We start from the raw sequence: 10,859 nt of genomic DNA on the forward strand, positions 1-10,859 counted from the left end.
ACTTCCTGGTAATACTTCTGTACGCTTACTGGATGATATTCTGGATAAAGGCTTTTGCTTGGAATATTTCTATTAGTCATTTGAATTAAATAAATACTTCTACAGCTACTGACTCAGATACAGCACAATATACTACCAGAAAGAAAGACAAACACAAAGAATGATCACGTTTACCTGGACAGAATGTAACTTCATATCAGGTTCAGGTGCTGTGAAAAAACTGAAACGTTGACTGTAATTAAATGTATTATGTCAACCAATTACACATAACTGTATGAACTTAGTTGAAAGCAATAATATTAAGTTGAACCAAATAGTATTGCTTTAAACTGACCTACAGTAATACAGTTATGTGAAATCTGTTGACACAATACATTTAATTAAAGTCAACGTTTCAGTTTTTCCAGTGTGTGTCTTTAGAAGGAAAAGAGAGACCTGTAAAGTAAACTTAAACATGCTTAAGCTAAAGAGCTGTATCCAACCTGTGAATCGATAAAGATTTTGGTGTTTTGCTCAAGGTCACTTGTGTTTCATCCTATAAGAACCACTGAATACAACATCCCGATACATGCCCATATAAGGACTGTTGTGTAAAATTTAATATAGAAATTAAAGAAAAAAACGTTGGCCATGACCCGAACATACTGGTGTATCGTGGTCAGTTTCATAGTTCCTCATCACAGATACTGAGAATTATGAAACAGAGACTGGAGCTCGGGGGTTTCAGTGTTGTGACTTCCTTCTTACTAACTTTGAAAACAAACAGCGCCTCATACGATTTCCATGATTCAACTTCTCTCCTTATCACTCTGTCAACAACACGGGGAGGAGAGAAGTTTCTATTCTTCCCTTATCAACAGCTCACTCCAACAAACACACAATGAAACTCATACAGCAGGCAACGAACATGATGGGACTCAAATGTAATGTTATGTTTGTCGACACCAAGGACTTCTGTTTATGAATTATTTTGACTATAGGGTTGTTATTAATCAGCCAGTTCAAATAAGAGCTGGACAGAACCTTCCCCAGTTATTATCACAACTGATATCTGACAAAACATGACATCTGATAAAATAAACAACACATTGATAATCAGTAGAACTCCTACCAAAAAAGCAGTGTGAATCATCCAAAATACAAACAGTATGTCAATAACTTCCCACCACATTTGGTTAATTGAACAGCATCTGATGCATCTGCTAGTATAAAATGCTTGGACATTCTTAACACTTCTTAAAAATCTCCAAAGTAAAAAACAAATCCATTAATGTTTTTTGCTAACATTTATTATTTTCAAAACTAAAAAACTAAAAACCGACTTAGATACAAACAGGTGCATTACTTGTTGAGAGTTTCTTTTATCCGTTGTAATGTAAATTTGGTGTCAGGAAGGGTGCTTCCAAGTCAAATGTGTCATGATTATTATTATTTAGGAGATAAGAAATAAGTTTGTCTTTTATGCCTGGGTAAAAAGCACAATAAATTCTCATCAGCTTTTAATTTAAGTGTCTGGTAGTGTTGATTTGTTATCGGTTATATAGAAAGTTACAGGTGTGAATTTTATTAACAAAAAAAAAACTTTAACAAAAATCTATGAACGCATATGGAGACTGTAAGTGTTTTTGGTTCTCAGGATGCAGCATTTCTGACATTTTGAAATAACCTCTATGGAAACAATAGGCTATTATATGCATATGTTGCTGTGATATGTTCAGGTTTAAAACATATACTGTGTTCAGTTCTTGTTCTTTTTCTCATATTTAATGGAGAGTTCCTGTATGCGCAAACTTTCCCCCAGTTATGCCCGTGCGTCACACACTGGAGCTGGGGGAAGTGTACGAGTCCATTGCGCTCTTAGGCACCCCTCCAGGGAAGAGGATGTAGGCGACCTGCGGCTGTAACCCGGCAGCAGACCAGGCGCTACAGTTACACGGCACCACGTACCCGGGGCCGGAGGGGGATGGGTGGCTGTGGGTGTGCTGTCCGTGGCAAGCAAGAGCCCCGATCCCTGCTGTCTGGTATCCAAAGCTGTGCGCGTTGTACGGCAGAGCGCCGGCAGCCAGAGCGTGCGGGATGTCATGAGCCATGCGCTGGACAGCTCCGGTGCTGAACTGCGCCACGGGCTCTAGCAGCGAGAAGGAAGAAGGGGAAGAGGAGGAGACAGGAGCGAGGAAAGCTCTGGTTTTATCCCCGGGGATAAGGAAGGAGTCCATGGAAAATCCCTTCAAATGCTCTGCGTCCGCGAGTAAAGACGGGAAAACGAAGCGGTCCCTTTTCAGGAGGCTCTTGGGTTTACGCCGGGGTCGGTACTTGTAGTCCGGGTGCTCCTTCATGTGCTGAGCCCGCAGCCTCTTGGCCTCGTCGATGTAAGGACGCTTCTCCGAGTCGGAGAGCAGCTTCCACTCCGCCCCCAGTCTCTTACTGATCTCTGAGTTGTGCATCTTTGGGTTCTCCTGGGCCATTTTCCTCCTCTGGCCTCTGGACCACACCATAAACGCATTCATGGGTCTTTTGATGTGATCTAAAGGTTTTGCCATCTCAAAAGCTGGCACATTAATTTGAAAATATAAAACACGTAGAAGCTGGACTTTAAATAAAGTCACCTCTCCAAGAACCTCATGCTCCTTCCGTGCGTAAACGGAAAAGTGCTCAAATGTTTCTCTATCTCTTTTCAAAAATAATACAAACTGTAATTCCCGATTGACATGAGCATTTGCACAAAGTGTGAAGGGAAAGCACATATAAAGCTAAGCCTGCGCGCGTGAATGGGAGTCACACAGGACCAAGTTGGAAGCTTGTTATGGAGGATGCTGGGCATGTCAGACACTCATCACCACACCACTGTCACGGTGGGCCAAGCCAATGGGAATGAGGGAGCGCACTGTAATCCCTTCAGAAAGAAGAAATGACTGTACAACATTTCTAAGTGACTCCCCCCCCCCCCCCCCAATATACTGAGGCAAGTGCAGAGAAGGAGCCAGAGAATAGGGTAAAATGTTGCAAACACTGGACATTAGAAGGTTTGTAAGGGCTTACTGAGAAGTTCTTTTGTAATGAATGTTTATTTCAGAAGATCACAAAGGAGATCGCTATACTTTTAAAGTCATGTGACCACATCATTCAATAAATCAGCGGTGTAGCCAGGACTTTAGATATTCTAAAGTTCATGAATGTCTCTATTTTTTATAACAATTTCTTCTAAATAAAAAAAACATTAAATAAAACACACATCCAGACTCTTGAAATGATGAGTGCTTTGGCATTCACACTGAGAAGTGTCAGCCAAATGAAATGCACAATGAGTGCCCGGATTGTGCACTCCTCATTTTTTAATACAAACAGTAGTATTTAAAGAAAAACTTCCTGAAAATCTTAAGGAAATTATAGAAACTTGCAAAATCTAGCGTTACTGTTTTTTCACAACATGAAAGCCTTCATATTGTTTCAAATCTACAAGGAATAACATTTTGAGAGATAAATACTGAATCCTTGTAGAAAATGTGATTAAAAAGTGGTACGTGTAGTCCGGCTGTAATCAGAGCACCTCAGACAATACATATTCTTTCTATTAAGTATGGTGCTAGTTTTCAATCTAGGTTGTTTTGGTGTGAATTTCCAAGTGTTCAAGACATCCTTTGTAGAGATGTCTGCCCTCAAGACGATACAATGGAACCACTAGCAAGCAGAAGGAATCATGCCAACTCATGGACAAGAGGCTCACATGAGTTAAGCTAAGCTAGCTAACGCAACTCTCATCCATGAGTAGGTTTCAAGTAAATGTTCACAGAAGCGCATAATTATTATTCAGAAAGAAGTCTATTGCATGTCCTGCCCTATTCAGAATTTGGTTTTGGAAATACTTAATCTGACTAACCTCATCCTCATGGCTGGACTTGCAAATCCAACCAAGGAATCAACCAATACTACCCCAAACTAGCCTCCATTTTTGTTTCAAAATCCCAATCTGTACTTTTTAAAACCCAAAGCCAACACAATCACTATTTTATATTCCTTCCCATGATGCCATGCAGCTTTCTTATGTATCAATATAAGCGGCTCACCTCTCCATACTCCATTCTTTACAAAATCAATATTAATCACAGCTATAATTCACTGGCCCTGGGTGAGTTATTGCTTGTTACAGTTTTCATAATTGCTAAACCGTATCTGATCAAATTTCGTTGCCTCGTCTGTTATTGAAATGACATTGATGGAGAAAAGTCTGAGCTATAAGTTAAGTATGAAGTATATACGGCGTACTTTTGTGTACTTCGAAGAACCTATAGGAGTTTATATAGTGGTGCAGGAATGAGTCCTAAAATCTGGAAATGAATCAGCATTTTACCACTTCTGGTTCCTGTGTATCAAAGTCAAGGTTTTTGGTAAGAAGTTTCAGAAAAGAGATTTTCGTGTTTTGTTCCATGACAAAATATGTCAGTAAATACATCGTTGGTGAATGTCTGAAGCTTTGTTGTGTCATAAAAAGAGCGGTTCCTCTTGTGACTAATTGAGCAAGGTAAACATCATCACATTAGCCACCTTTAGCTTAGCGGTGGTGAAGTCATGTGCTGTAGTTCCTTCAAAGCCTAAAGTTGACTTTTCAATGGAAATTGCATTTACGCTTCAGAGAGAATAAAAGTGGTGTTTATAGAGTGTTGCAGTCATGATGTATTTTTTTAGGCTGACGCAGAAGTTAGCCTCGCTAAGGGCTCCCCGACCAAAAGCAATAGGATTTTTCCCATTGGATTTCAGTGTGTTTGAGAGGAAAAGGTCTGTGGCAAACACATATTTATGATACTCCACACGTTTTTTTCTTCGCATATTAATGGCACTTTGTGATTTTGAAGAGTAAATGCAATCTGCTGAAGTAAAAAGCTAATGCTATAACATTACGATGAGTGGGGTAAGGACTAACGTATTTTGTGTCAGAGAACAAAATGTAATATGTTTTAGGCTTTTTTTAACAACAGACCTTATTTCAGGCTTTTGATCATAAACATTGTTTGAATGTAATTTACAAGTTTAAGGACTCGTTTCTGCACCAATCTATATGGAGATTATTCTGCTGAATAAAACGTGTAAGTATCATAAACGTGTGTTTGCCACTGATCTTACCTTCTGCAGTATTCTAAAGTCAAATGAAAATTCCCATTGCATTTAGCTGAGGGAACACTTGCTATGCTAACTTCTAGGTCTGCCTACAAAAATACATGATCACAACACCACTCTGTAGGTAACAACAGGGGATTACTGCATGGAGTAAATACTCAGGAACCCATTATACAAGGATGGATGAATTACCTTTCTTGGTTCCTAAGTGGAAGCTTCTAAGCCACCTCTAAGGCACTGAAAAGGGCTCCTGCAAAAGGGATTATTACCATGTCAGAAGCATGATGTGTTTCCCAGTAGGCAGACCTGTGGTGGTTAGTTGAAGGTTTAGTTTTTGGTCGCGGTGATAAACTTAGATATCAGGGTACCAGCGAGGAGGAGGCCTTTATTTCATTTACCTCCCACAATCAAAGGCTCAGTGGGCCTCTTCAAAGGGAAAATAAATGGACAAAAAGGATCCAGTGGTGGAGGTGATAAGAGGTTTTTCGGAGAGCAGACGGGCTGAGGGGATAAAGTGATCGTCAGCGGGGGTCAGACAGTTGATCTGTCACCTCGTGGCTGTGCTGTTATCTCCTGAGCTGTGGGTTCAGGCCTTCACACACACACAGGAGGCCCCCTCTGCCACACAGAGACAATGATTACCTTCGCAAGGGAAACATGTTTTAGAGAGTTCTCTGAGAACAAACAACATGAGGAGGACGGTATGAAGAAATCTGTTTCTGGCTTCTATCATCTGTTCGGTTTTGCTCTGCTCAAAGCTTTTCTGTTGGGAGTGTGTGTTTTTGTGTACCAGACAGTGTTTGCTGTGACTTCCAAAGGGCAACATTTCAACTCTGTAGAGATGAGGGGGGGAGAAGAAAAAAAAGGGTAATAAGAAAAACTGCCAGCAGCACAAAATGGTTGTCGTAATCCGGTTATCCCCGGGCTCTAAAGATACTGGTCCCCTCCTTAGGAGTCTATCTTTTCTTCTTATGTCAAAACTGTCCTCCATGCACTCAGGTGGATTAAGGAGTCACACTGTAGAAAGAAATTGACAGGTACAGAAGACCTGGGGGTGAAAAGGGAATGAAAGAAGACACAGGGAGGCAGGACGGGCGCTCAGTGTGCCAACGTCTGACAAGAGAATCCGTCGAGTCAAGCGGAGAAAAACTCTGCTGTTTCCACTAACTTGCTGTATTGATTAACTGAATAATTACCGGCAGAGCTGATATCGTGAAATGTATTTTCTTTCTTTCTCTGTGGGTTTGACAACTCTATTGTTCTCTGATGCTGCAGCATTATCTGACTTAGGTTATTTTGGGTTTAATGGCAAGAGAGGCCAATAACACTAGAACTGAACAAAAGGCCCTCCTTGAGAAGCTGCTGCTTGAGAGTGTTCACGTCTGACAGATAACTAGCTGAAATAAACGTTTTCTGATAATTGTGTTTTTTACACAGATGTTGAACATTACCTTATCCCAGCTTTTGTCTTGGGAGGATTTTCTGCTTTTCTTTGATTCATGTAATAGTAGGGTTAGGGTTGTATATATCTCTGGGATTTAAACAAGGAATGTGATGATTAACTATGTGCTTTAGGTAATTGTGATAGGCATTTACCACCAGTTTCTGATTGAGTACTAGTAAAAACTAAAGAATAAAAGTCAATAATAATTGTCACATGCGATCCTAAATTATTGTATACATTTTTATTCTCCTTAAATATTTGCAATATTAAAGGATAATACTACCTACATTTAAAATTCTAATATTTCATGTTATCATTTTATATCTATGGCATATTCAAGAAGATATATTGGTGATCTCTCATAGTTTCAGAAAACACAGAAATGGGTCTGGAGCTGCTCTGTCAACAATGAATGGGAGAATCTTTACACCTGAATGAGATCTATTCTCTTGTAGGGTTGTCTGTTGTAAATGTTTCCATATTCTATATTGATCGATTGCATGTTTACTGATTCATGACAATGGAGCAGCTCAAGACGTTAAAATTGATGACATCATCATTTTGATTTTGAGTGTGGTTCATGTAATATTTTTTAGAAATTAGAAAATGGATGTTCTTTTGATGTGGTCGTAGTTCTCTTTAAAGGATACATTTTAGTTTAGTTTATCGGTCTAGTTGTCAGGGACCATGTACAAAAAGAACATAGATCTCAAAGAGATGAGATGCTTTACATTATAGCAGTCTGCTGATTTCCATCTGCAGGTCAACACAAAATACACCACATACAATTCAATTAACAGTTTAACACACAACATATTTCATACACGCACGCTAAAACCAACACACTTCACATAAAATGTGCATTTCCATCTTCAAATACTAACTAATTTAAATAAAATAAGAAAATTATACAAATCGCTGAAAGCTAAACTAATGTGTGCATGGTTAGTTATTTACAATTCATTTCTTGATCTGATGAGAAAACCAAGAGAAATCAGCGTTAGCTTTCAGTTCGTTGGGAATATTGTTACATTTTTTTTAGTGCTCTGTATGAGAAAGAGGACTGACTTTTAAAGTCAATATCAATTCTGTTTTAATGTAGTTATATATTACATTATAAGCCCTTGCATGTGATTTATTTATTACTGATATTTCCATATATATATATATATATATATATATATAAAATACTGGTGTTTACACACATCCCACGTATCATGCTTAATCATTTTGTATATTATAAATTATAGCAAATAATGTTTAATAAAGCTAAAACAAAGGCAATGCCAGACTTTGATCAAAGTTATTTTCAATACATGAGTGCATGTTTAATATCTTTAGTTTACCTTGAAAGAGGTAAAACATTAAAAACATGTAAAAGTTAAAATGCCTAACTTGCTTTTAGATTTAAAAAAGAATGGTTTCTAAAGCTATTTTTCGGTGAGAATGATTTATTGTATTATATGAAAAGTTCAGATGCACCCACACTTCAAATTGTGTCTCTTCAGCAATAAATAAATACACTGAAATCCACAAACTACAGTGAAGTCCAACAAGAGTTTCTGACACTTCTGAGCAGCCCATTAGGAAACATTTCAGGGGGAAAATCCCCGAGATTTTCTCTGCTATGGGGGGGATTTCACTAAATCTTGTGCTTATTCTGGTGATACTTAGGAAAAGTAAAGCGGTTTTAATAGCTTTTCCCCTGACACATTGATGCTGGAATATGCTCCGGCTCTGCGGAAGATAGCGTCAATCCTGAGAGGAGGACTTTCATAAGGCCCCATCTCAACTAAATTAATACACTTCCTCCAACATGTGAGGATAAACCTGAGGGCCACATTATTGTGCGGCCCCTATCAGCCAGCTTGTAATACGCCCGAGTCAGCAGTCAATGAGATACATTTGCAACCAGGCATCTGTCAGGGACTCAGCGCCACGGAGCAGGAGATTTAAAATGTCCTGCTGTAAATTAAGTCCTGCTTGGGAAGTGAAAGGTGCCGTCTAAGCAGGCGGCTGCTTACTTTAAATGACAGACTGGTTAAGGGGTGATGACGGTCGGGTGATGGAGGGGGGAGGAAACTGCACCAGGGGTGAGAGGGTTTTTTCTGATTACAGTTCCAATGTATTTAAAAACGAATGTAAAAATGATCGGGTGAAGAGATTGAAACGGTTTCTCTTTTAGATTTGACATGATTTAAGTTGATGATCACCTTATTATGTTGCTCTTACAAATTTCAACAAACTGAATTATACACACTATTTACGGTAGAATATTTATCATTTACGCATAAGAATCCCCCAAAAAACACTAGACCTGTTATATATTTTGTTGGGTTGTGTGCTTATTATGCTAAATGTCTTTAGCAATTTTCAAATGTCATTTTATTCAAGGTTATGGTGCGTTTCATGGCATCATATCCCCTTTAAAGATGTGTCAGCTTTGTGGTTCTCTATCAAATATTGCTTTTATATGGTTTTGGGCACATACACACACTTACTGTAACACGTTTTTCTGTTTCTTAAGGTTCAAATAGCGATAAATTAAGGATTTAAGTCATTAGACGTCTGGATTTTAAAGTTATCAGAGAAACACGCTGAACAAATATTCATGGCAGCAGAAAAGCGTTACAGAATTTTTAACTGGAAATAGTTTTTAATCACCTGTTCCGTTTATTATGAAGTGAAGGAGACTGCTGCAGATAATACAAGCAAGTGCTTGACCGATATGATAATCAATCATAGCTCTTCTTTTTTGTGTGATATTATAATCAGGCAAATAGTAAAGGGAACAGTCTATACCTGTGCCTTTTATAAGATCTGTTATGGATGCAACTAGCCAAAAGCAAGTCTATTCAATTTAAATAAAGGACAAGCACTCACACAATTTACTCTTACATTATCTTTATATTCAACCATAAGCAACAGTCTATTACATACACAAGCGTTGATATTATTCTTTGGCAGAATGTTTGAGGGAACTTTTTTAATAAACTGTAATAGCACAAAAAACAAAATGGAAACTGACAAAATATATTAATATTAATAAAATAAAAGCAGATTGTGTTGTCACGTTACCAGTTTGTGACAGTTTGTTGCTGTTGTTTTTATAATGTAGCTCAACAAATACATGTGGTTCAGAGAATGTGTGTGCCAAAGGCTTGAAAAGATGTTCCGGTATGCCTTTACACATATATTTCACATATACACATCAGTATTACTTCCTGTCTCTTAGGAATGGGATTAGAGTATCCACTTTGAAAAAAAGGGGAAATATCAGCAACTTGTATTCTTATTAATAGGAGAAGAGAAACCCTTGTTATAAGCCATATAAACAGGGTGGTGGGTACATAAAGGGAGAACTTAAAATATGGAAGCCACTCTGCAAATGACAGAGCATATTGCCACTAAGAGGCTTAAGGAAATAATGGAAATAGTGTACTCCTGTGGTGATGATATGCTTGCTGTAACATAAAAGAGAAAAGTGGTATTTACCAAGATATCTGCTGGACTCATGTTTGTGCACAGGATGTGGCTCCTGTGCACAGAATAAGTAAACCGTACTAAAGCCAAAATTTGATTTAATGAGACCTAAATATGTTTTTAATGTAAATAAAAAGAAAAACAGAGGCTAATTTATAATTACACAATAATCAGAAACCACCTATTGTAGTACTGCCAAAATCCACTAGAGACCAGTATAATAGTTATCTAAAGATGTTGCCCAAATAGGTAGTCACTTCCTTTTGTCTATTTCTGCAACAATACAAAGTGAACGTACGAGAAGATTGAAAAGCAATTAAGGAATACTATGCTATATTGTGGTGTAAAAACTGTCTTTCATCATGGCAAAAGCTGGGCTCGTCCGGGATTTGAACCCGGGACCTCTCGCACCCAAAGCGAGAATCATACCCCTAGACCAACGAGCCACACTCGGAACGGTAGAGGCACCAACTATATACGTACTATATATGTCGACATTGATTGCTAGGCTTTTGATACTGAACATTAGTCAGGAAAAAACACGGCTAACGCTAGTTAGCTGCAAACAGCTAGCAAGCATACCTAGTTTGTTACCTGTGCTTAACCCCGAGAGCGCTGTATGAGCAAATGAACTAGCTAACGTGATCTCTGCATGAAACAAAACGTTCAAGTAAGCTCAGATGAGGCTAAAATGGCATGTATCCCTTTGTAAAATACTGAAATACAGACCTGTATTTTGTATCAATGTAGAGCACCTATGAGATCAGATCATCACTTTAAGACACCTTACCATTAACAAGTTACCTTTGAATGCAGCATC

At 38.4% G+C, this 10,859-nt stretch overlaps 1 protein-coding gene and 1 non-coding gene across 2 annotated transcripts; both read right to left on the minus strand.

The window, feature by feature from the left end:
- Positions 1 to 1,814: 1,814 nt before the first annotated feature.
- On the minus strand, positions 1,815 to 2,540 carry LOC134866300 (transcription factor Sox-14). The gene has a single exon (XM_063886396.1). It carries the CDS (start codon positions 2,538 to 2,540, stop codon positions 1,815 to 1,817), a length of 726 nt encoding a protein of 241 aa, XP_063742466.1.
- Positions 2,541 to 10,413: 7,873 nt separating this feature from the next.
- Positions 10,414 to 10,485, minus strand: trnap-ugg (transfer RNA proline (anticodon UGG)). The gene has a single exon. It is a non-coding gene; the product is annotated as a tRNA-Pro (tRNA).
- Positions 10,486 to 10,859: the final 374 nt, after the last annotated feature.

The sequence above is a fragment of the Eleginops maclovinus genome, chromosome 6, assembly GCF_036324505.1.
Source record: "Eleginops maclovinus isolate JMC-PN-2008 ecotype Puerto Natales chromosome 6, JC_Emac_rtc_rv5, whole genome shotgun sequence".
NCBI classification, from domain to species: Eukaryota; Metazoa; Chordata; class Actinopteri; order Perciformes; family Eleginopidae; genus Eleginops; species Eleginops maclovinus.

Bases quoted from the DNA above. Each gene is read 5' to 3' on its own strand.
- LOC134866300 (XM_063886396.1), bottom strand. From the start codon at position 2,540: ATGGCAAAACCTTTAGATCACATCAAAAGACCCATGAATGCGTTTATG.